The sequence below is a fragment of the Neurospora tetraspora genome, assembly GCF_033439725.1.
Source record: "Neurospora tetraspora strain CBS 560.94 chromosome Unknown B0H65scaffold_1, whole genome shotgun sequence".
NCBI classification, from domain to species: Eukaryota; Fungi; Ascomycota; class Sordariomycetes; order Sordariales; family Sordariaceae; genus Neurospora; species Neurospora tetraspora.
The window spans coordinates 2,666,171-2,685,963 of record NW_026944383.1 but is presented as its reverse complement, the minus strand read 5'-3'; the positions used below and the strand labels follow the sequence as shown (position 1 = coordinate 2,685,963).

Here is a 19,793-nt window from a genome sequence, read left to right as displayed (position 1 = left end):
GGTGTAAAGACGTGTACATACGATTACGATACAGAGGATACCCATAGGACATAGCAGAGTCCCCACTGGCCGCGCGCTAAATGCCACTCCAGACTCTACGGCATTTAATCGACAGAGAGCTGTTATCATACCCACGTGCATACCTTAGCACCACCGAGCGACCTTGCCTGAATCCGCAACCCCGTCGCCGTTGTTTCCGACATCCAATTTCGCTCTTGTCAACCCGTCGCCTTCCTTCCGGTGGAAGGTTGCTCGAGAGCTCGACGCCACGAAGACATCGCACAAAGCTGCTCGCCCGAACCTCGGCGCCGTCCATCATTGACAGCGACAGCTTCTAGGTCGTCGTCTCCTTATACCCAACAGTCGACAACGACAACGACAACGACAACGACAACGACGACAGACACTCGAGCGCCATGTCGTTTCGCGGCGACGATTCACGCCGCTATGGCCATGTACCGCCTGCCCAATATCCCGTCGCCGGCACCGCGCAGGACAACAACAACAACCCGCCATACCCTCCCCAGCGACGCTTGAGCTTCAACACGGGCGACGATGCCGCCATGTTCGACCCGAGCGCTGCCCGCCAGCAGCCCGCCATTTACACTGGGGGCCCTGTTGTCAGTAGGGCCGAGGAGGAGCTGTTCATCACCAGTCCCACGTCTCTGGATGCGCCGGCCGCCCAAAACCGCCTCAGCTACAATCCTCAGCATATCGCCATGGCTGGCTATCAACACCAGTATCAGGCTCAAACGAACGCGCCGCCGCCCGCACCGACACACTCGACATATAACCCCCAGGCCTTCGCCCGCACTCAATCGACATCCCTCCCGTACCACCCCGCCCCAGCCTCGAGATACGGTGCTCCGACGAGCCCGACTTACGCGCCCACTCCTACAACCTATACCCCGCCAGCTTATAACCCGGCGGCGTACGCCAACACAAACTCGGCCACGCCACAGAGACATTCTTCAGTCGCTTCAGTGGCTTCCTCGGGATACAATGGATACACGTATGGCTATACTTCTCCCAGCATCCCGCAGTCTGGGTTTGGCCAATCCCCCCATGAGCCCGCCCGTAGTCCACAGTATCCTCCGACATCGCCACAATATGACCAGTCCTATCCCCCGGCGAATGCATACAACACTCAGCAGTACTACGGGTCCTATTCTTTGAACGGTGTGAACAATGCCTCAGGCATGGCGTATCATACCATGACGTCTCAGGCTCCCTATCCCACCCAACATGTTCAGATGCCCGGCGGACCTAGTTACGCTTCTGCGGATCACAGCGCGTTTGCCGGTCGGAACTCTAGATCAGATTCCCAGGTCTCTGCGCCGTCCCCTCCGGCACATTCACAAGCACCCGGGGGTCTTACAAGACATCCAACAAATGCTCCGCTCCCTAGCCGCCCCATGGATGACTTGCCAGAGGACCAAAGCTGGGGACCCAATGGGCAAAGCGATGAGCAAGACGCCTTGTTCAGTGATATCATTTCGGAGGTGGGGCCACGACAGTACCATGGTGTTAATGGCAGCATATCGGAGGACGACCAGGGACTGCACCGCTACAGTTCGACTGCTTCGACCAACGTGGGATCCGCTGCAGCGGTAGATCGCTATCCTTCTAATGCATCGACAGTGAACAGGAATGATATCCCCAATACTTACCCCAATACTTATGACTACGATGACGACGAGAGCGACCCCGAAGGTGCTGCTGGCCTTCTAGCCATGCAGGAGGACATGGACGACCGACGCTTTGGATTTGGTGGGATATCAATCCCAGCTTATATGGAGCCTCCGGCAGCGCAGCAGCAGCCCGCCTCACCGTCACACCCGATACAGCCGCCGGGACACCAACGGGAGTTACCGCCGCCGCCTGAGGAACAAGGTACCGATGGTGATTTTTATGGAATGGATCTCGGCTTGTATGGGGGTGGCTATGCTGGAACCCTGCACTACGGGAATGAAGTTGGCTCCCCACCCGCAACCTCCACCCACTTTGACCAAGGGCCCAGGCCGTTGCCATATCCGCAAAACACGGGAAGCGAGTATGCTCCGTTCTCTCAAGCTGCGGTTGACTATGGCGGAACTGGTGGTCTTCAGGCCCCGCAAACTCACCGGTTGAGCTTCGACGAGGGAGATGAACATGTCTCGATCCACTCCAGGCAGAGCGGAAGTGACTCGCCTACGAAGGAAGAGTATCCCGACATGTTCTATCATCCCGGGATATCTAACCGGCCTCTTCCGGCTGTTCCTTCTCTTGGCGAAAGCCGTCCAGCACTGTCGGTACTGCCCCCTAGTAGGGTCGCTTCTCAACAGGGGTACAATATGGATGTGAATCAACGGCTCATGTATGACCAACAAGGTCAAGCTGCAGTGGAGAGATCGATATCGCTTTCCAGCCACAGCAATACCCCTCCTGTCCACACACCGGCACGATCCAGAACCGATGCCGCTGAGGAGCGGAGGAGGGCATTGAAGCATGCGAATCAGCATCATTCTCATCTGGGTCATCATAGCGTACCTCAGGATGGCTACGACTCGGGGACACCATCGTCGCTTGCTGCCTATGATATGATCACCTTGCCTGGCAGGAAGAGGAAGTTCATCCCATCTAAACTCACGGCTACGGAGATTAAGCGTTGTGCCGAGCCGTGGGCTCTCAGCAGTGTTACTGCCTGGATTCGTGAAATGGCAGACGGCGAAGTGGACCTTAAGAGAAAATCCATCGAGGAGGGAATTGTGAAGCTTTTCTGTCACAAGGTTCCTACCATGAACGTTGCTGACGCGGAAGGTTTGAGTGCCACAGTCGTGGACTCCATGTATGCGTCCGGTCTCTTGATCCCAGATGAGGAATGGGTCAGGTTTGGAACCGGCCAGATGACAGGTGTCTTGTGGCAACTGACTGGCCATGGTTGCTACGCGCCCAAGTTGCATGAGGCTGAAGAGTCTGCCCCCAAACTGAACGATAACGGCATTCCAGTAAGGTGCTACTCGCATCACTGCGGTAGAACGCTGAAGAAGGCCAATCTGGATCACCTGCTTTCTGATGATACAGTGGTTCAGGACTGGGCGACCTTCCATGGAGTCAAGCCGGAGGATTGCGAAAAGAAGAGCAAAAAGGAGATTGAGAGACAAAACGTTCTGCACGAGATTGTCACCAGTGAAGAGGAGTACATGGCCCAGCTCGACGTCGTTCGGCTCCTCTACAGAGATCAACTCCGCGTGCACCAGCCGCCTGTTCTTCCCAACACCAGGAGGGACAAGTTTCTGGAGGCAGTCTTTGGTAAAGTTGATACGGTGCAGCAGATCAACAAGGACCACTTGCTTGCCCAGCTTAAGTATCGCCAACAGGAACAGGCGCCCTTCATTGTTGGGTTTAGTGACTTGTTCAGAGAGTGGATTCGCAAGGCCAGGCCGATCTACATCGAATACTGCTCGTCTTACCCGAACTCGGAGTACCTCATCCGAAAGGAGAGCAATAGGAATATTCTCTTCCGTGAGTTTCTGGGACACGTACAGAACCATAGGCGGTCCAAGCGTTTGGGATGGACCACGTTTGTGAAGGCGCCCATTACACGTCTGCAGAGATACTCTTTGTTGCTCAGCACGGTCTTGAAGAACACGATCGAAGACAGTGAAGAGAAGCAGAATCTCATCAAGGCAATTGAAGAGATCAGGTCAGTCACAAAGGAGTGCGATGACAGAGTTGCTGAGATGACCAAGAAGGTGTCCCTGCTTGAGCTACAACACCAGCTAGTTCTTCGACCCGGTTTCCAGTCAGTCCTCAATCTTGATCACCTTGGGAGAGAGCTTCTCAAGCAGGGCGAGCTTCAGCGACAGGGTTCGAAGGGAGTACGCTGGGTTGACACACAGGCCCTGCTGTTTGATCATTATTTCATCTTGGCCAAGGCGGTCTCAACCAAGGACGGCAGGAATGAGAAGAAATACGACGTGTCGAAAGAGGTAAGCCCTTGTGCGATATTCTACCGTGTACCCTGCTGACAATTGCGTGTAGCCTATACCCATGCCCCTCCTCTTCCTGGAAAGCATGCACGATGAACCTGTTACGAAACAAAAGGGTCTCGCAGCACCTCTAACCCGTACCGCGGCTACCACTGGATCCGGGACACAGCTTAACAAGGTTGCCTCTAATGGAGGCGATCGGCCCGGCCTGGAGCATTCAGCAACAAGTTCGTCTATGGGCTCCCTCAGTACCGTTACCCGTCTAACAAGTTCAGGTGTCGACGATGGAAAGATCATCTACCCCTTTAGGATAAAACACCTCGGCCACGAGATTTACACGCTCTACGCTTCCTCTGCCCTGGACCGCTCGGAGTGGTGTAAGGCGATTGTGGACGCGAAGACAAGGCACGCCGAAGCGCTACATGCACAGAACGCCGAGCCTTTCCGCTTGCGAGTTCTTTCTGACGGTGCTTTCGCGTACGATTCTTATTCGACCTTTGGCAGGCAGCAGGGCGTGCCAATCAGTGGGACACCCTTGGACAGGGCGATACGAGAAATGGAGGAGGCATACGGCAAAGGCCGCGGTCCCCCACCGGTATGCAGAGCTCAGGTAAACTGTGCTACCGCTTTCAAGTCCTTCGGCAAGTCCATCATCGCCATTGGTACGGACTATGGTGTCTACATCTCCGAAGCGTCCAACCCCCGAGGCTGGACACGCTCTGTCCAGATCAGCAAGGTCACCCAGATCGCAGTCCTCGAGGACTTCTCCGTCTGTCTTCTCATCGCCGACAGGTCGCTCATCTCCTACCCTCTCGACGTGATCGCGCCCGTCTCCAACTTCCCGTCCCCAGTCCACGACAACCCCAGACGGGCGCCCCAGCGGCTCGCCAAGGACGTCACCTTCTTCGCCACCGCCCGCATGAAGGACCGCACCCTTCTCTTCTACAAGCGCAAGGAAGGCATGCACAACACCTTCAAAGTTCTCGAGCCCGTCTTCCAAAAGGCCACGGAGAAGAAATCCCGCATCTTCGGCAGCCGCAAGTCCGCCTCGGGCGCCACCGAGTCCTTCCGCGACTACGACGAGTTCTACCTCCCCGCCGAGTGCTACTCACTGAACTTATTCCAGTCGTACATCGCCGTCGCCTCCGCCAAAGGTTTCGAGCTCCTAACCCTCGACAAAAAAGTAACTCAGTCCATCCCGCGCGACCTCAACCTCCCCGCCATCGCCAACATCGCCTCCCGCATTAAAGACCAACGCCCCTTGGGGATGTTCAAGCTCAACGACCAGGAATTCCTCCTCACCTACGAGGACTGCGCCGTCTACGTCGACAAGCACGGCGAAATCTCCCGCACTTTGATCATGGAGTACTCCGGTAAACAGAAAAAAGCCAAAGCAGCCACCATGTTTGGCCAATACCTCTTGCTCTTCAACGAAGACTACGTCGAAGTCCGCAACGCCGAGAACGGTCGCTTACGGCAAATCATTGCCGGCAGAGATGTAAGGTGTCTCGATTACGGGTTTAGAGGCCCCACGGGAAGCGGCCAGCAGCATGCGCAGCCGCATACCCTCTTGCAGGCGGGAGCGTTGCAGGATAGTAGGGAGACGGTCAAGATTTGTATGAGTCACCCGGAGGTTCCCGGGGGGCAGATCGTGTTGGAGATGTTGCTTAATGATGGGCATGCGGAGAAGGCTTAGGTGGCTGGGGTGGGGAGTGATGGGGATGAGGAAGGGAGGGTGGATGGGGCGAGGCTGGGTGGGGATGGGTGTGTTGATAATGGTCGTCGTGGTCATGGTGATGGCGATGGGGATGGGGATGATACTGGTGATGGTCGGGTGGTAATAAGTTAAGTTTTGTTTCGGGGACGGGGAAGGGAAGGGTTTTGGGGGTTTGATTCTTGCAAGGTATAAAGGATGCGTAGTGTGACTGACTCATGATGAAAAGATACCAAGATGCTGTTAAGTTTTCTTTCACTTTTCATGCGTATTTCTTTCTCCTGTGTCATTAGTTGGACAACGGATATCGGGGACGTTAGGGAATGGAAATGGATGGGGTTATAAAGCACGCGTGGAGCAGCCTGCTTTGATAATATGATTATTTTCTTCGAATAGTTCTTTTCTCGAATGATCAATGAATATGGTCAATAATGACGGACGACGGAATGAGTTTTGATACCTCGAAGTGCCCGATGGATGGTGACTATAGAGTGAGTGAAGGTGGGTGTACTGATGATTTATCTCTTCCCCTTCCTCTCTTTACTTTCTTCTTTACTTTTGATATTACTGTTCTCTTCACTCTCCATTTAACTCCCTCTTTACTTTACTTTTCTTTTCAATTCTCTCTTCATCCTCTTCTTAGCCTCTTTTTAAAACCTCTCTATTTCTCTCTTTATTTCTCTTTTTACCTCTCTACTTTTCTCTTCACTTTTTTTTTTACTAGTCTTTTCACCGATCTTTTTATTTATCTCTTCACCTATCTCTTCACCTGTCTCTTCACCCCTCTTTTCACCTCTTTCTTTATTAGTCTCTTCATTAGTCTCTTCGCCTCTTCATACACCTCTCTACTCATAGAGAGATTGTCAAATGGCGATATCCCGTCATTGTCCACACACGTAGAGTGATAGGTGACGCACCACAACATCCAACTTAAAATAATATAAGATTGAAATGAAGAAGATGAAGCTTGTTGACATTAGACGGAATGGGTAGGGGTTCTTATATGCAATAACAGCCCATATGAGATGAAAGACCCAAAGACCAGATTGTAACACAAAAGATCTGGTAGGTGCTGGCATGTGGTGCCATCACAGTCGTCACGTTCGGCCTCGATGCCATGTATCAAAGTGAGAATTTAACGGAGCCGGACACTTGAGGAATTTGCACATAGTTCTTCATAGAAACACACAGAATGTTGTTCTTTCCATAATACTCTCGCAAAGCCAAACGCTCAAAAGTTCATTATCCAGCCCCAGTACACCCATCACCACGCTGCACTCACTTTCATATCTGAGCCCATCCCACCCATAAAATCAACATCATCTACTGATACACTAAAAGGATGAGAGCATAAGATTCTCAAACAAAGTAAACCATATGCTTCCTTTCTCCAAACTCATGCGTATATGCAAATGACCAGTAGGCCTAGTAGCCTCTGAAATGCTCATGCTGGAAAAACGCTCTGCTTTGAATGCTCTCCAAACCTAAATCAAGAAACGCCTGTAAAATGCAACCAAAGTTTCGCTGTAAAATTCCGAACAACCAGATCTTCCGGCTTCGGTAGGCCTTAATCCAGGGATTCGGGGGCATTGATGGTCCTGCTATATGCTGGGTTGATGGCCCTGCTATATGTTGGGGGCGAGAAAAGCCCGTCTGGGACAGGGTTGTCTTCTACGAGTGATCCTTCTGATGATTCTTGAGATGGAGTCTCTGGGAGACTCGCTAGCGGCGATGCCACACCCCATGGATTATTCCTATCCGACACCAGTCCGAAAAACTGCTTGATCCGCCACTAACGGGTTTCCTTCACCTTCCTGTGATTATCCTTTGCCAACAGTAGCGTGAGTTGGCTCTTCGATCTGCCAAAGGGAATCGTTGGAGTAGTGCTGGGAGGTGTTGGGGAGAACGCTTCTTGGAGAAGCGATGGCGAAGGCCTCGACCGGCGCGACACAAAGTCAGGTATATCTCGGGCTTCAACCAAAGACGATGTTGCTATCACGTCGGAGTCGAACTGCCCCTGGACAGTGGTGTCGGACACCTGTGTTGTGGGTTCCTCGGTCAAGGCCTGTACATTAGGAATCTCGCCGGAAAGCCTGTGAGACATTGCGTGTGGTGATGAGTAGGGGAGCTCCCCTGACATCCTTTGAGAAAACAACGGGACTCTGGGTGGCGGCCGAGGTGAACCAACTATAGGGTCTTCGGTGACACGTGTGGTGCGTGTTCTTGCTGGTGAGGGCGTGTCACTTCCAATATCATGATCAGCCACGAACCCAGCAACAGGCGCACGACGTGGCTTCTTTTCCACGCTGTTCCTCTTCGTAGCCTCCTGTGTCGTCGGAACATTCCGCTCACTACGAGATAAGCTGGGAGACCGGGCAGGCAAGAATCCGGAACTAACGAACAATGGTCGCCGCTCTTGGGAGCCGATAGTTACTGGTAGAATGCCCCCGGAGGAAGATCTTTGAGTGGGCCTTGCCGGCCTCTTCCCGGCTGCCTTAGCACTCGGGATCCTTTGCTCGTCTTGGGACGATGCTGAGCCACCTTTCGAGCTCCGGGAGGACTGATCTACTGGCGTTGGGACCGGGACCTCTGCTGCCTCTGGGACCAAAACTTCTGCTGCCTCTGGGACCAAAATTTCTGCTGCCTTTGGGACTGGGACCTCTGAGAGTGAATCTACCAAGGTCGAAGCTGGGGACGCAACTGCAACCGAGGGGGGAGACTCCTGGAAGGGCTCTTCCTCTACAGTTGACGACCGAGTACCTTGATAAGACTGGTCCGCTGTCGCCGGCACCATACGCTGTTGGATATTAGATGCAGTTGATGACTGTGAACTTGTCCTACGTGGCATTACCGGCCGTCTTTTGGCTGATTTTGTAGTCGCCATGACCCTTTTTCGGGCGGCTACAGGCTTGCTAGCTTTGCCACCTGAAGGCGCAGTCGGTAACTGCGCGGTGGGCTTCTCGAGCTTTTCTGTCGATGGAAGCGGCGGAGGTTTCATGGTCGTTGGAGATTCTGCTGTTGTTTTTGTCTTTTTCGCAGTCGGTGATGGCGGAGGCGGCATTGTTGACGGCTCTGGCACGACCTTGGTGATGGACATTATGGCACCTCCTTTAGATTCACCCTCTCCGGCGCGTAGTGGTGAAGCGAATCTGGCAGTATGTCGAGGTCCTGGTACGGGAGCGCTATGCTTTTTCAGGATCGGGTGTGGCGGAGGTGGCCTTGAGGAAGATGGGGTTGGCGCTTTCATTTTGACCATAACATCATGGTCATCTACCTTGTTCTCCTCCTGTTGTTGTGTGGATGCCGACTCATGTCCGTTTGCGTTAATCTGCTCCAGGAGGGCCTTGGATCTCTGAGGATAAATTAGTATCTTTCGACCCTATTACTTGTCAAGAGAATCACCCACCTCTAGTATCTCACGACTTCTCTTTGGGACCACGAGAGGCACATCTGTTGGACCGGTCGAGATGTCTTGAAAGAGCCTGGCGAGAGTGGGACCGGAAAGCTTCCTCCTATTGCTGCCCCAAACATGCCACCAAAAGTTCTCTAGGCGGAGGTGAGTGGGATCACCACCAAGTTTCTTGGAGATCACCGTGTATGCTGAAGATGCGCATTAGCCAGATGCTGGGGGCAAATGTTGGTATGAGTTGAAGTCTGACCGTTCCAGTAATGCCATATTACCTCTGAGGAAACGACCGATAAACTAGCTAGTTGAGTATAGACCTCACTGGCGTTAATAATGATGCCTTGCGGCAGTACCAAGTCCATGGCTGAAAGACAAGACGGGCGCAAAGGACGACGGGCACCTCAGGGTAGCCCGACGACCATTGCTTACAAGCCAAAGCTGCCGGTTTCTTTTGTAGATATCGACACTAAGGTAGCAGATCCATGAAAGACTGCTTGGGGAGGAGGGACAAGTGACGGAGGATGTCCAGGGGGGAGGTTTGGGGTTTCTGAAGGAAAGAAGTCAGAAAACACGCAAACAGTTACGGTTGGAGCACGAGGCGTGAGCAAGATGGTTAGGCAAGCGCAAGGTAGCAAACAGACGGATAAACGCGAACAGGGCAGCAGGAGACCAGCCGAAAAAGGTTAGGAAGAAGTGGAAGTTGAGAAGAAGCAGGAACAACGACAACGACGGGGGGCGTGTTTTCTCATGTTTTGGGACCTGGACATGGACATGGACATGGACATGGACATGGACATGGACATAGACTGTGAGTCTGAGCACAGCACAGCACCACTGCTTCATGCTCTCGGAGTCTCGTACTTTTGCAGGCCAAGTGCCCGATGTCCACACCCACACCTATACACCCACATTCGCAGCACTGGCAACAACTCGAGGCAGGCTGACAAGGTAGCTGCCCTGGCGGTGACGATCGAGTTGGGCTTAAGACAAGTGGGAGCTAGTACCGCACCGCAACTGATAAACCCTCGATGCTCCGAAGGCTTGGGGCCTGGGGGCTGCCAGCTCAGCCAGGCAGTGTAGGGAATTTGCTTATTTGCAGGAATAGTGTAGTGCGGTGACGGGGGGCCGTGGCACGCGAACATCACGTACCAATGCAAGTGTGTGTCTGTCTCTGTGAGGCGGGCAGACGCCGGACAGTACCCTAGGCAACCCGGGGGAATAATCAAGGTAAAGCTGAGACACAAGTCTTGGGCGCGGTTTCGAAGAGGGGGTGCTAGAGGTAAGTACATGTCCGGGTCATATCAACCCGACCACTAACTGTACTGTCGTTAGGCTGCGAGGGCGCCGCGTGCTTCCAAGTTGGTGTTATGTGTTGGCGTGTACAAGATATTCCGGGTGCGGAGATGTTCTGGTGTGTATAGACAGGTTGAAAAAAGTGTGAAAAGTCCAACAAAGTCGGTCCAGAGGACGAGGGGAAGCTGGTGCGGTTATGGATCTGAGCAAGTGGAAGAAGGCAAGCACAATCTCAAATCGGCATCATGTGTTTCGTCTAGGGAAGGCACGTCTGCTGCGCTGGGGCTCCAGGATCTGGGGCCTGGACTGATGCTCGGCTACGTACCTTGGAGGTGACTGATGATGCGGAAAGTGCAAGGTTGAACTGAAGACAGGGGAGGTGCGCTCGGTGCGCTGGGCACGCCCCACGGGAACACTAAGCACTAACAGAATCCCTGCTAATCGTATAGTTTAACTGTTAGTGTCATGACAGATATTGAAATACCGAGACCCCGGCTCCACCACCCAGTGGTTCTAGACAAATGCAGATGAGGTGGAGATCCGGTTGTTCCTCTTCTCTCTTTCACCCATCTCACCGTGCATTCATTCATCACAGCATTTCCAATTCTTCCCAAGTCCCAACGCGACACGGGGGATGAAATCCCATGTTTCCCAAACACCAAGATATCCCCACATGGCACATGCCGACACAAACCCCCGGGCCCCGAGGAGTTGAGGTGGCAGGTGACAGATCAACTGCCCTGACTTGTGACAGGGGCCTACTATAGCTGCTGTAACCCTAGCTCCCTGGGCAACCTGGTACGTAACCCTGAACACTGGCCATCCGGGTTCTCACTCTTGCACTTTGTCACCTCTCGAGTCTTTCCTCAGTTCCTGTGAAAGAAGGAATGGGGCATTGGTCCTTTCCCTTTCTTTGTCCCCTTGATGGGATCACAAACGAGATAAGATGTTTCTAGCTCAGCTCTACTCCCTCCTCGCGCCCCTCCAGTTCCACTTCTTCCTCCCTTCGGATATCAAGCCGCCACTCGAGGGAGAAGATGCCCATTTTCGGTACAACACCGACCTGAGCTCGGTAACCATCCAACACCCGGCTTCTCAAGGTCCCGGGATCGATGTAACTTTGGCAGAACAAGATACGTGGGTTACAGACCGGGCTCATCACGGTCCACCGGCAGTAGCCTGTATCACTGATTTGCCTATAGCCTACGAGGTTGAAGTGGAAGTTATGAGTACAACCCCCACACTCTCCCTCGTCCCTCTAACATTAAGTTGTGTTATACCACTGAAGCATCACCTCCCTATAGCGGTAACAGCCTGCCACACCAAAAGCCTTCTGTTACGTTCAGTCTAGAATACGCCCGGTCCCTGGCGGCTAGACTTTCATTTGTCACCCACAGCCAGCTACCAACAAGTGCCTCTCACAACGACCAGCCTTCCTTTCTCGGCTTCATTATCAGTCAAATCGTCCTTTCCTCTACCACGGGACTGTCCAACGGGGTGGCCCAAGACATGTCATCTCGTATCCTTTCCCGTCTTGTCTCGCCCAGCTGACTTACAAGTCGTAGCACAAAGTGCAACAAATCATGTATGTCTACATAGCGGCCTGGCCCTTCACGACAACAAACAAGCTGTTTGGTTATCTGGCAAGTTGCGCTTTGGATAACTGCAGCCGCACTCTCTGATAACTGATCTGCCGTTTGCGGGGAGGGACGGAGACGGGCACGTTTCCCTTCCTTCCACCCAGCGGGTAACGGGTCGAGACGGCCACCACTCACGGGACGGTCACGGGTCGTGTGACCTAGATCACAGACCCAAGGGTCAGAAAACACAACCATACCCAACCACACCTCGTTTCAACCACACGAATCCGGTCCATTGGTTGGAAAAGGACTGACTCCGGCATAATATGATCAGCCAAGCACGCGGGAACCTCGCAACATCAACTTTTCATAAGACGGATTTTCTGCCTATTAACAACGGTCACTGGGCTGTAAGTCATGAGCCGCAAAAGACCAAGACGTGGTTTAAAAAAGGCGGGGGAGATGGAGAGACAACGTGACATACCATCCAAACCAACCTTCTCAGCCATCTGGTTTCACGATAACGACACTTGCCTTACATTTACATATCTCCGGCTCGAAAAGACGTTCAGGCTTTCGCCACCGGCCTATCTTCCAGCCCTCGCTACTTGTGAATTGCTTCTCTCGCATATCTGGGAGATCCTATCAGAGGCGTCCGTTGGGGTTTACATCCAGACACCAATTCCATCCCGTGCCATACTGTGTCTTTCCTCCTGCGCAGCACACCGCCAAACCGAGCGCGGCTCGGTTACGCTGCTTTGTTTTCTTGAGAGTTGGAAAAGCTGGAAATGTCGGTGTCCACAAAAGTGATGTAAGCTGGAATTGTCGGTGCGGAGATCATGTTATGTCGTCTGTGATCTGGATTTCGGTCTCGACGTCGTCACTGGCTCCTGGCCCAGATATTTGTCACAAGCCTTGGCTAAGACCCGCGGATATGGAAATGCAAATGGCGGGAAGGGGAAATCTCCACGTTTTTTTTAACGGCAACTAGAGATTAGCGGACGAGGTCAAGGTGAGAGCCAGCAAGGGTAGGGGCTTGGTCAAGAAGCAGATGAGACAAGAGTAGGAAACTCGTAGCGAGCGGTAAGCATAGCGAGAGGAATCGGGAGGAGATCGTCTCAGATGACTTGATTAGAATGAAGGGTAAACATGGGGGATCTCCATGATATTCGAGCATCTAGAACGAATTACCCGTCAGGTCTAGAAATCCAACGGTGAATGAGAAATGGTCACGGAGAACTGAGACGAAGAAGAGTCGAAGCAATATCTCTAAAAGGGCACCCCGATGGCTTCTCTACCTGAGGCTGGTGACATAGAGACACAAAGTCAAATGGCAACGAAAAACCATCTTCAAAGGCACTTGCTTATCCATAGAGGTATCCAATGTCATTGCCGGTCTAATGATAATCTCCTAGATACAGTCTAGTTCTTGGCCAAGTGGGCATACTCCTTGTTGAAAGCCCTTCCAATAACCATCCTCCTCACTTCCGAAGTGCCCGCGCCAATCTCATACAACTTGGCATCCCTCATGATCCTCGACACCGGCATCTCCTCCATGTAGCCCATGCCACCCAAGATCTGAATAGCATCAAGAGCGACCTCCGTCGCCCTCTCCGCCGCATACAAGATAGCACCAGCACAGTCCTGCGTCCTGATAATCCCTTGCTCATCAACCGTCTTGGCCGTCGCGTACGTGTACGCCCTCGACGCCTGCAACTTGGTATACATATCCGCCAACTTGCCCTGCAACAGCTGAAACTGAGCAATCGGGGTACCGAACTGCTTCCTCGAGTGAGCATACGGCAAGGCAACGTCCAGCGCCGCCTGCATCAGACCCAGGGGTCCCGCGCTCAGCACCAGCCTCTCCAGATCCAAGCCCTCCATCAACACCTTCACGCCCCCATTGACCTTGCCCAGCACATTCTCCTCGGGCACAAACACATTCTCAAACACCAACTCACCGGTGTTCGACCCGCGCATGCCCATCTTGTCCAGCTTCCTCAAGCACTCGAACCCTTCCGCCTTCTGCCCGTCCTTCTTCGTCTCAACGATGAAAGCCGTGATTCCCTTGCTTCCAGCATCCGGCTCCGTCTTGGCATACACCACAATCACGTCCGCATCCGGGCCATTGGTGATCCACATCTTGCTTCCATTCAACACGTAACCCCCATCCACCTTCTTGGCCGTCGTCCGCATGCTGACAACATCACTGCCACTCCCGCTCTCACTCATCGCCAACGCACCGACCTTTTCTCCGGAAATCAATCCAGGCAGGTACTTCTCCTTTTGCTCAGCGTTTCCGTTCAAACTCAACTGGTTGACACAAAGCTGTGAATGCGCGGCATACGAAAGGGCAATGGAACCCGAAGCGCGGGAGAGTTCCTCCATCACGATGCAGTGCGCTTGGTACCCCATCGACAGGCCGCCGTAGGCTTCGTCGGCTGTGATTCCCAAAAGACCGGCGTCGCCCAGGGCTTGCCACATGTGAGAAGGGAAGGCGTTGGATTTGTCGGTTTCGGCGGCGAGGGTCTCGGGGAGAGAGCGCCGGACGAATTCTTGGACGCGCTCGCGGAGCTCGGAGAGGTCGGTGGGGGAGGGGGGAGTGAAGCCCGAGGGGTGTTTGTTGTGGGAGGCATTGCGGCGTTGGACAGCAATGGGAGTCACGGTTGTCTGGTGTCGTGAGAATGGTGATGGGCGCCGTGGTGTTGTGATGGAGGAGGTGGTCGAAGCCGTGTAAGTGCTGTGGGGTCGCAATTGGCGGGGAACCCTTGAAATCGTGGGGATTCTGGGGGTGGAGCGCGCAAAGGCGCGGGAGAGACCTTGGGTGGACATTTTGCGGGTTTGTTTACTTGGTGATGATAGCAATCGAAAAGAAATGAATTCTTAGAGGAGCAAAGGAAGGGAGAAAAAAAGGAGAGAAAAAGAAGAAGAAAAGTTCAGTTGCAATCGAATCGGGATGATCTCAGTTCGTCCTTTCTCTTGTGCAATCCCCCATCCCCTCGCCATCCACTAACAATGGCCAGTCTCGAATTACACCAACCAGCGCTAACTTCTGTTCCAAACATACCGCATCTAGCCAGAGCCGCGGCAGTCTTCGATGGTAAATGTTACCCTTGTGTTCTATTGAAAGTGGACGGTTGGCGACGGCTTGCCTCGGTCTTTGACGAGCTTGTTAGTGATTCCTTGTTGTGATTGGCTAGATCGAAGCTGGGCATTGAGATTCACAAGACCGTGAGGGGTACGTCAGACGGTGCCAATGCCGAGATCTGAATGGCCTTTTACCGTTTCTGAGATGATAGCGGCTCAAGTTAGACCAAGGACTTCGGCTGGGCGCGGCGGAGTTGGAAGGAAGTTGTCGTGAACATCTTTTTCACTTGTTTCTTGTTGCTTTCCTCCCTTCCCGTCGTTCTTGTACGTTGTCGAGTTTGTAATCCCAAGTAAAACACCATCAATCACCATGTCCTTCTCGTCCGCCAGCAGGAGAGAGGCTCTCCTCTTCTCCAGGCAATTGTCCAGAACTGCCTCCACATCCCCACGATCCGCCAATTTACCCCTGCATCCCCGCAATCTCGGGCTCCTCCTCCACAGCAACCAGCAGCAACAACAACAATCACAACGTCAACAAAACCTCCTCCACCAACAACGACGCTCGGTCGCAACTTTCACGACTCCCCACCAAGCCAATGCCATCTCCGTCCTCAAGTCCGATGTCGACACCGACTCCCCCGAGTTCAAGGAGAACGAACGCCTCATGGGCGAGGCCATGGCCCGCCTAGAAGAGCTCACCCGCAAGGTTCACCAGGGCGGTCCCCAGAAGGCGCGCGAGAAGCACCTTTTGCGCAAGAAGATGCTCCCGCGCGATCGCATCACGGCTTTGATTGATCCTGGCACAACATTCTTGGAGCTTTCTCCCCTGGCTGGCCACGAACTCTACCCCGAGGCAGACGTGCCCGCCGGTGGCATCATCACGGGTGTGGGTGTGGTTGAGGGCGTCACTTGCGTTATCGTCGCCAACGATAGCACGGTCAAGGGTGGCACTTATTATCCCATTACTGTCAAGAAGCACTTGAGGGCGCAGGAGGTTGCCAAGGAGAATAACCTTCCGTGAGTTTTTGTCCTCCTTGTTTTATCTTGATGGACAGTTACTGACATAGATGACCAACAGTTGCATCTACCTGGTCGACTCGGGCGGCGCCAACCTTCCTCACCAGTCCGACGTCTTCCCCGACCGCGAACACTTCGGTCGCATCTTCTTCAACCAAGCCCGCATGTCGTCCCAAGGGATCCCCCAGATCGCCGTGGTCATGGGCCCCTGCACCGCCGGTGGCGCCTACGTCCCCGCCATGTCCGACGAGAGCATCATCGTCCAAGAGCAGGGTCACATCTTCCTTGCCGGCCCACCTCTGGTCAAGGCCGCCACCGGCGAGGTCGTCAGCCCCGAAGAGCTCGGCGGCGGCGCCATGCACTCCTCCGTCTCCGGTGTGACAGACTATCTCGCCGTCGACGATGCACACGCCATCGTGCTCGCCCGCCGGAGCATCGCCAATCTCAACTGGCCCCGCGGCTCCTCCACGGGCGCCGTCACCCCGGCCGACTTTGAGCAGAAATTCGAAGAACCACTCTACAGCGCCGACGAGCTCTTGGGAATTGCCTCCACCAACCTGCGCAAGCCTCTGCCCATCCACGAGGTCATCGCCCGCATCGTGGACGGCTCCGCCTTTGCCGAGTTCAAGCGCGACTACGGCACCACGCTGGTCACCGGCTTCGCCAAGATCTATGGCCACCGCGTCGGCATCGTCGCTAACAACGGCATCCTCTTCAGCTCTTCCGCCTTGAAGGGCGCGCACTTCATCGAGCTCTGCGCCCAGCGCGGCATCCCGCTTGTCTTCCTGCAGAACATCTCGGGCTTCATGGTCGGCCGCGACGCCGAGCGGGAAGGAATCGCCAAGAACGGCGCCAAGCTGGTCACGGCCGTGGCGTGCGCGGACGTGCCCAAGTTCACCGTGGTCGTCGGCGGCAGCTACGGCGCGGGCAACTACGGCATGTGCGGACGGGCTTACTCCCCCAGGTTCCTGTGGATGTGGCCGAACGCTAGGATTGGCGTCATGGGTAGTGAGCAGTTGGCCAAGGTGATGGAGACGGTGGGCACCAAGGCGGATCCTGAGTTGCAGGATAGGATTGAGAGGGAGAGCGATGCGGTGTTCTCGAGCGCCAGGTTGTGGGATGATGGTGTCATCCCGCCGCAGCATACGAGGAGGTACCTGGGACTTGGGTTGAGGGCGGCGTTGGGAGGGAGGAATGAGCAGGCGCCTAGGGGGACAAAGTTTGGTGTTTTTAGGATGTAATTTAGCGGTGGAGGTGGAATTTGAGTACTTACGTTGTATCTATTACTACTTGGCTGTAGTACTCGTTTCCCCCTGGGTGTGACCATTGGGAATAGCTTCACCTTTGCGCCGGCGACAGCATGCAGGCAACGGGAGAGCTCACCCCGGCGACTTACTCCACATCTCCGAGCTCCACCGAGCCATGGGTCCTACGGCCGGCCCCCACCACGCCCCATCCCGCTCCGGGGAAGAAGTGCGGGGAAATGGAGAACTTGAGAAACAAAGTGGAGAGGCCTCGTGCGGGGTAAGTGGAGCAGTTATTGTTTTGGGTCAGGCTGCCGAGGCCGTTTGACACCCGCTTGAAGCCTGGAAAACAAAACTGAGAAGAAAGTGAAGAAAGCAAAGAACGGGAAGAAAGCAAACTGGGACAAGTCTCAGCTGAAGTCCTAACCGAAGTCTGAAATGTAGGTGATCGACAAAAACAAGGAGACCAAAAGGTGCAAACAGCCTGAAGTCTGAACAGCTGGCAGTGGCAGTGAAAGCGAAGATCCTTTGCGGTCAGTCGGTGTTGAAACATCATCTCCCCGCCCGCCTGAATATCAGTCAGGTCACGTACGGATGGCAGTGCCAGTGCCCAACAACCTTTTTCGGACAGAATTTCGGGAAGCTTTCCCAGAGATGTCAGCTGGTCCTCTCAGATTTTACGGTTGGGCTTTTGCGTTTTGTGTTTGCGTTGGTGCGTTTGGGTGTTTGTGTGGTCTAGAATTTCCAGGTTGTCGGAGACTCGGAGTTGAGAGACTCGATCATCGGGTTAGAAGTGACCGATAGAGAGGTGAAAGAGGGGAATATGGCTACGACTGTGGGCTTGCTACTACGCTATGGGAGTGAATAGCAAATAGATTTTGGGAAACGGTCGGGTCTAGGCCTGATCGTCGTCTAGCTTTTTGAGGTGCATATGCATATCTGCCCTGAGCTGAGGTGTGGTAGGTGTACTCGTCGGTTAGGTCGATGTGGGCCTCGCTTACATAGCAAGCCAACCGACTCTCCTCGTCCCTCTAAAAGTCGGATTTTTTACATGTAACGTGCAAGCTCTATAATGGTCAGAATCTTCAATAATCCGTTTCTCTACCAAAATACAAGCAAAAAAGATAGTAAAAGATTTAAATTATTCGTCTCAATTGTACACATTCAGCAATATAAGTAAAATATTTTTAAAATATCGTAATATATTATTATAGTATTATAAAGCCTTTATAGCCCGTACTTATAATATAATATCCAACTCCTCTTCTTCCTCCTCCTCCCCTTATAAATTCTTATCGTTACCAAAATCGTCGTTTACAATAATTATCACCCTTATATAGCTTGCGGGCACCTCTAACTTCTTACCCGCCACTATTATAGTTGCTATAGCAACCTCTTCGTTAGGGTTTGTATTAATAGCCTTCTCCTTCCCCTTCTTAGACTTTTTTCTAGAAGGGTATAATATTAATAGCCCAATTTGTACCACTTGTATACTTACTAGATAGGCTTGCCATAGTATAGCTAAGAGTTTACTAAATATATTTATACCTTCGTTACTGAGAAAAAATTCGATTAACGACGAACTTCCTTTATAAACTTTCTTAGCCCGCTTTTTATTATACGTCTTAAAAAGTACGAAGTCTTTAAAGTAACTAGGAAGGGTAGCCTTCTTTATAAGCTTATAGTGTAAATCCTCCTTATTTTTAAAGCCTGCGAAAAAGGTAGTTATATTCTAATTTAGTAATACTTTTTTAAAGGTATATATTTCTGGTATATAATATGAATAGTTAAGGCCTATATTGGTAAATAAAGTATAATAATCTTTCTCAATAATAGTTTCGTTCTATTTCTCTTTTACTAATAAGATTTTATTATATTTAGGGTTATCTTTTATTATATAAATAAGGCTGTGGTCGTTAAAGATAGGGGTATTATTAGGCTTAGCCTTTTTTTTGCCTTTTTCTTTACGTGGAGGCTACTATTTAAATCTAGGATTCTCTTCGAGGGCAACCTTTTTAATAAAAATTATATTAATTTGCTAGGTCTCTTTCAAACCTTCCTCTATATTAACTACCCTTCTTACTATAACTTTGGTATTGAATACTTCCTTCGTATAAGCTCTATCGCTAATGGAGATATATTTACGAGGGTTCTATTTTTAAGTTTCTGCCTCAATACGGCACTTCTAGTATTCTTGCTAATTATATACTAGCTTTTAAATATTAATAGACACTTTGAGGGTAATTCTAGCTTTGTTATAGACTTTTTTAATAGTCAAATTATATTTATTAATATATTATTAAATTGCTAGTAATTCTAACGTACGTAGTACTTTACGAAGAGTTATAGCCTTAAATCGGTTAAGGAATAAAGGTTTTTACCGTACTTTAATAACTTTACGAAGCTTATTGAGAGGTATATTTAAAAAGACGTATTAATTATAGTTATACTATTATTAAAATAAATTTAAGGTACTTAATT

At 52.1% G+C, this 19,793-nt stretch overlaps 4 protein-coding genes across 4 annotated transcripts; 2 read left to right on the top strand and 2 right to left on the bottom strand.

Annotated features, from left to right (window-relative positions):
• The first annotated feature begins 374 nt into the window (after positions 1 to 374).
• On the top strand, positions 375 to 5,763 carry B0H65DRAFT_449531 (putative RhoGEF group protein). The gene is made up of 2 exons (XM_062825961.1): positions 375 to 3,971; positions 4,024 to 5,763. Exons 1-2 carry the CDS (start codon positions 417 to 419, stop codon positions 5,665 to 5,667), a joined length of 5,199 nt encoding a protein of 1,732 aa, XP_062686127.1. The 5' UTR covers positions 375 to 416; the 3' UTR covers positions 5,668 to 5,763.
• A 1,714-nt stretch (positions 5,764 to 7,477) lies between these two features.
• B0H65DRAFT_504771 (uncharacterized protein) lies at positions 7,478 to 9,453 on the bottom strand (the record flags this gene model as incomplete). Its single annotated transcript, XM_062827944.1, has 3 exons — positions 7,478 to 9,037; positions 9,092 to 9,285; positions 9,345 to 9,453. 3 exons carry the CDS (start codon positions 9,451 to 9,453, stop codon positions 7,478 to 7,480), a joined length of 1,863 nt encoding a protein of 620 aa, XP_062686126.1.
• A 3,882-nt stretch (positions 9,454 to 13,335) lies between these two features.
• B0H65DRAFT_449524 (acyl-CoA dehydrogenase/oxidase) lies at positions 13,336 to 15,019 on the bottom strand. The gene has a single exon (XM_062825960.1). It carries the CDS (start codon positions 14,794 to 14,796, stop codon positions 13,387 to 13,389), a length of 1,410 nt encoding a protein of 469 aa, XP_062686125.1. The 5' UTR covers positions 14,797 to 15,019; the 3' UTR covers positions 13,336 to 13,386.
• A 252-nt stretch (positions 15,020 to 15,271) lies between these two features.
• Positions 15,272 to 17,385, top strand: B0H65DRAFT_23141 (methylcrotonoyl-CoA carboxylase beta chain mitochondrial precursor). The gene is made up of 2 exons (XM_062822187.1): positions 15,272 to 16,068; positions 16,130 to 17,385. The coding sequence occupies exons 1-2, from the start codon at positions 15,422 to 15,424 to the stop codon at positions 17,307 to 17,309; spliced, it is 1,827 nt and encodes a 608-aa protein (XP_062686124.1). The 5' UTR covers positions 15,272 to 15,421; the 3' UTR covers positions 17,310 to 17,385.
• The last annotated feature ends 2,408 nt before the right edge of the window (positions 17,386 to 19,793 follow it).

Coding starts and splice junctions, on each gene's coding strand:
- B0H65DRAFT_449531 (XM_062825961.1), top strand. CDS start 417: ATGTCGTTTCGCGGCGACGATTCACGCCGCTATGGCCATGTACCGCCT. Junction 3,972..4,023: donor AATACGACGTGTCGAAAGAG/GTAAGCCCTTGT, acceptor AATTGCGTGTAG/CCTATACCCATGCCCCTCCT.
- B0H65DRAFT_449524 (XM_062825960.1), bottom strand. CDS start 14,796: ATGTCCACCCAAGGTCTCTCCCGCGCCTTTGCGCGCTCCACCCCCAGA.
- B0H65DRAFT_23141 (XM_062822187.1), top strand. CDS start 15,422: ATGTCCTTCTCGTCCGCCAGCAGGAGAGAGGCTCTCCTCTTCTCCAGG. Junction 16,069..16,129: donor GCCAAGGAGAATAACCTTCC/GTGAGTTTTTGT, acceptor GATGACCAACAG/TTGCATCTACCTGGTCGACT.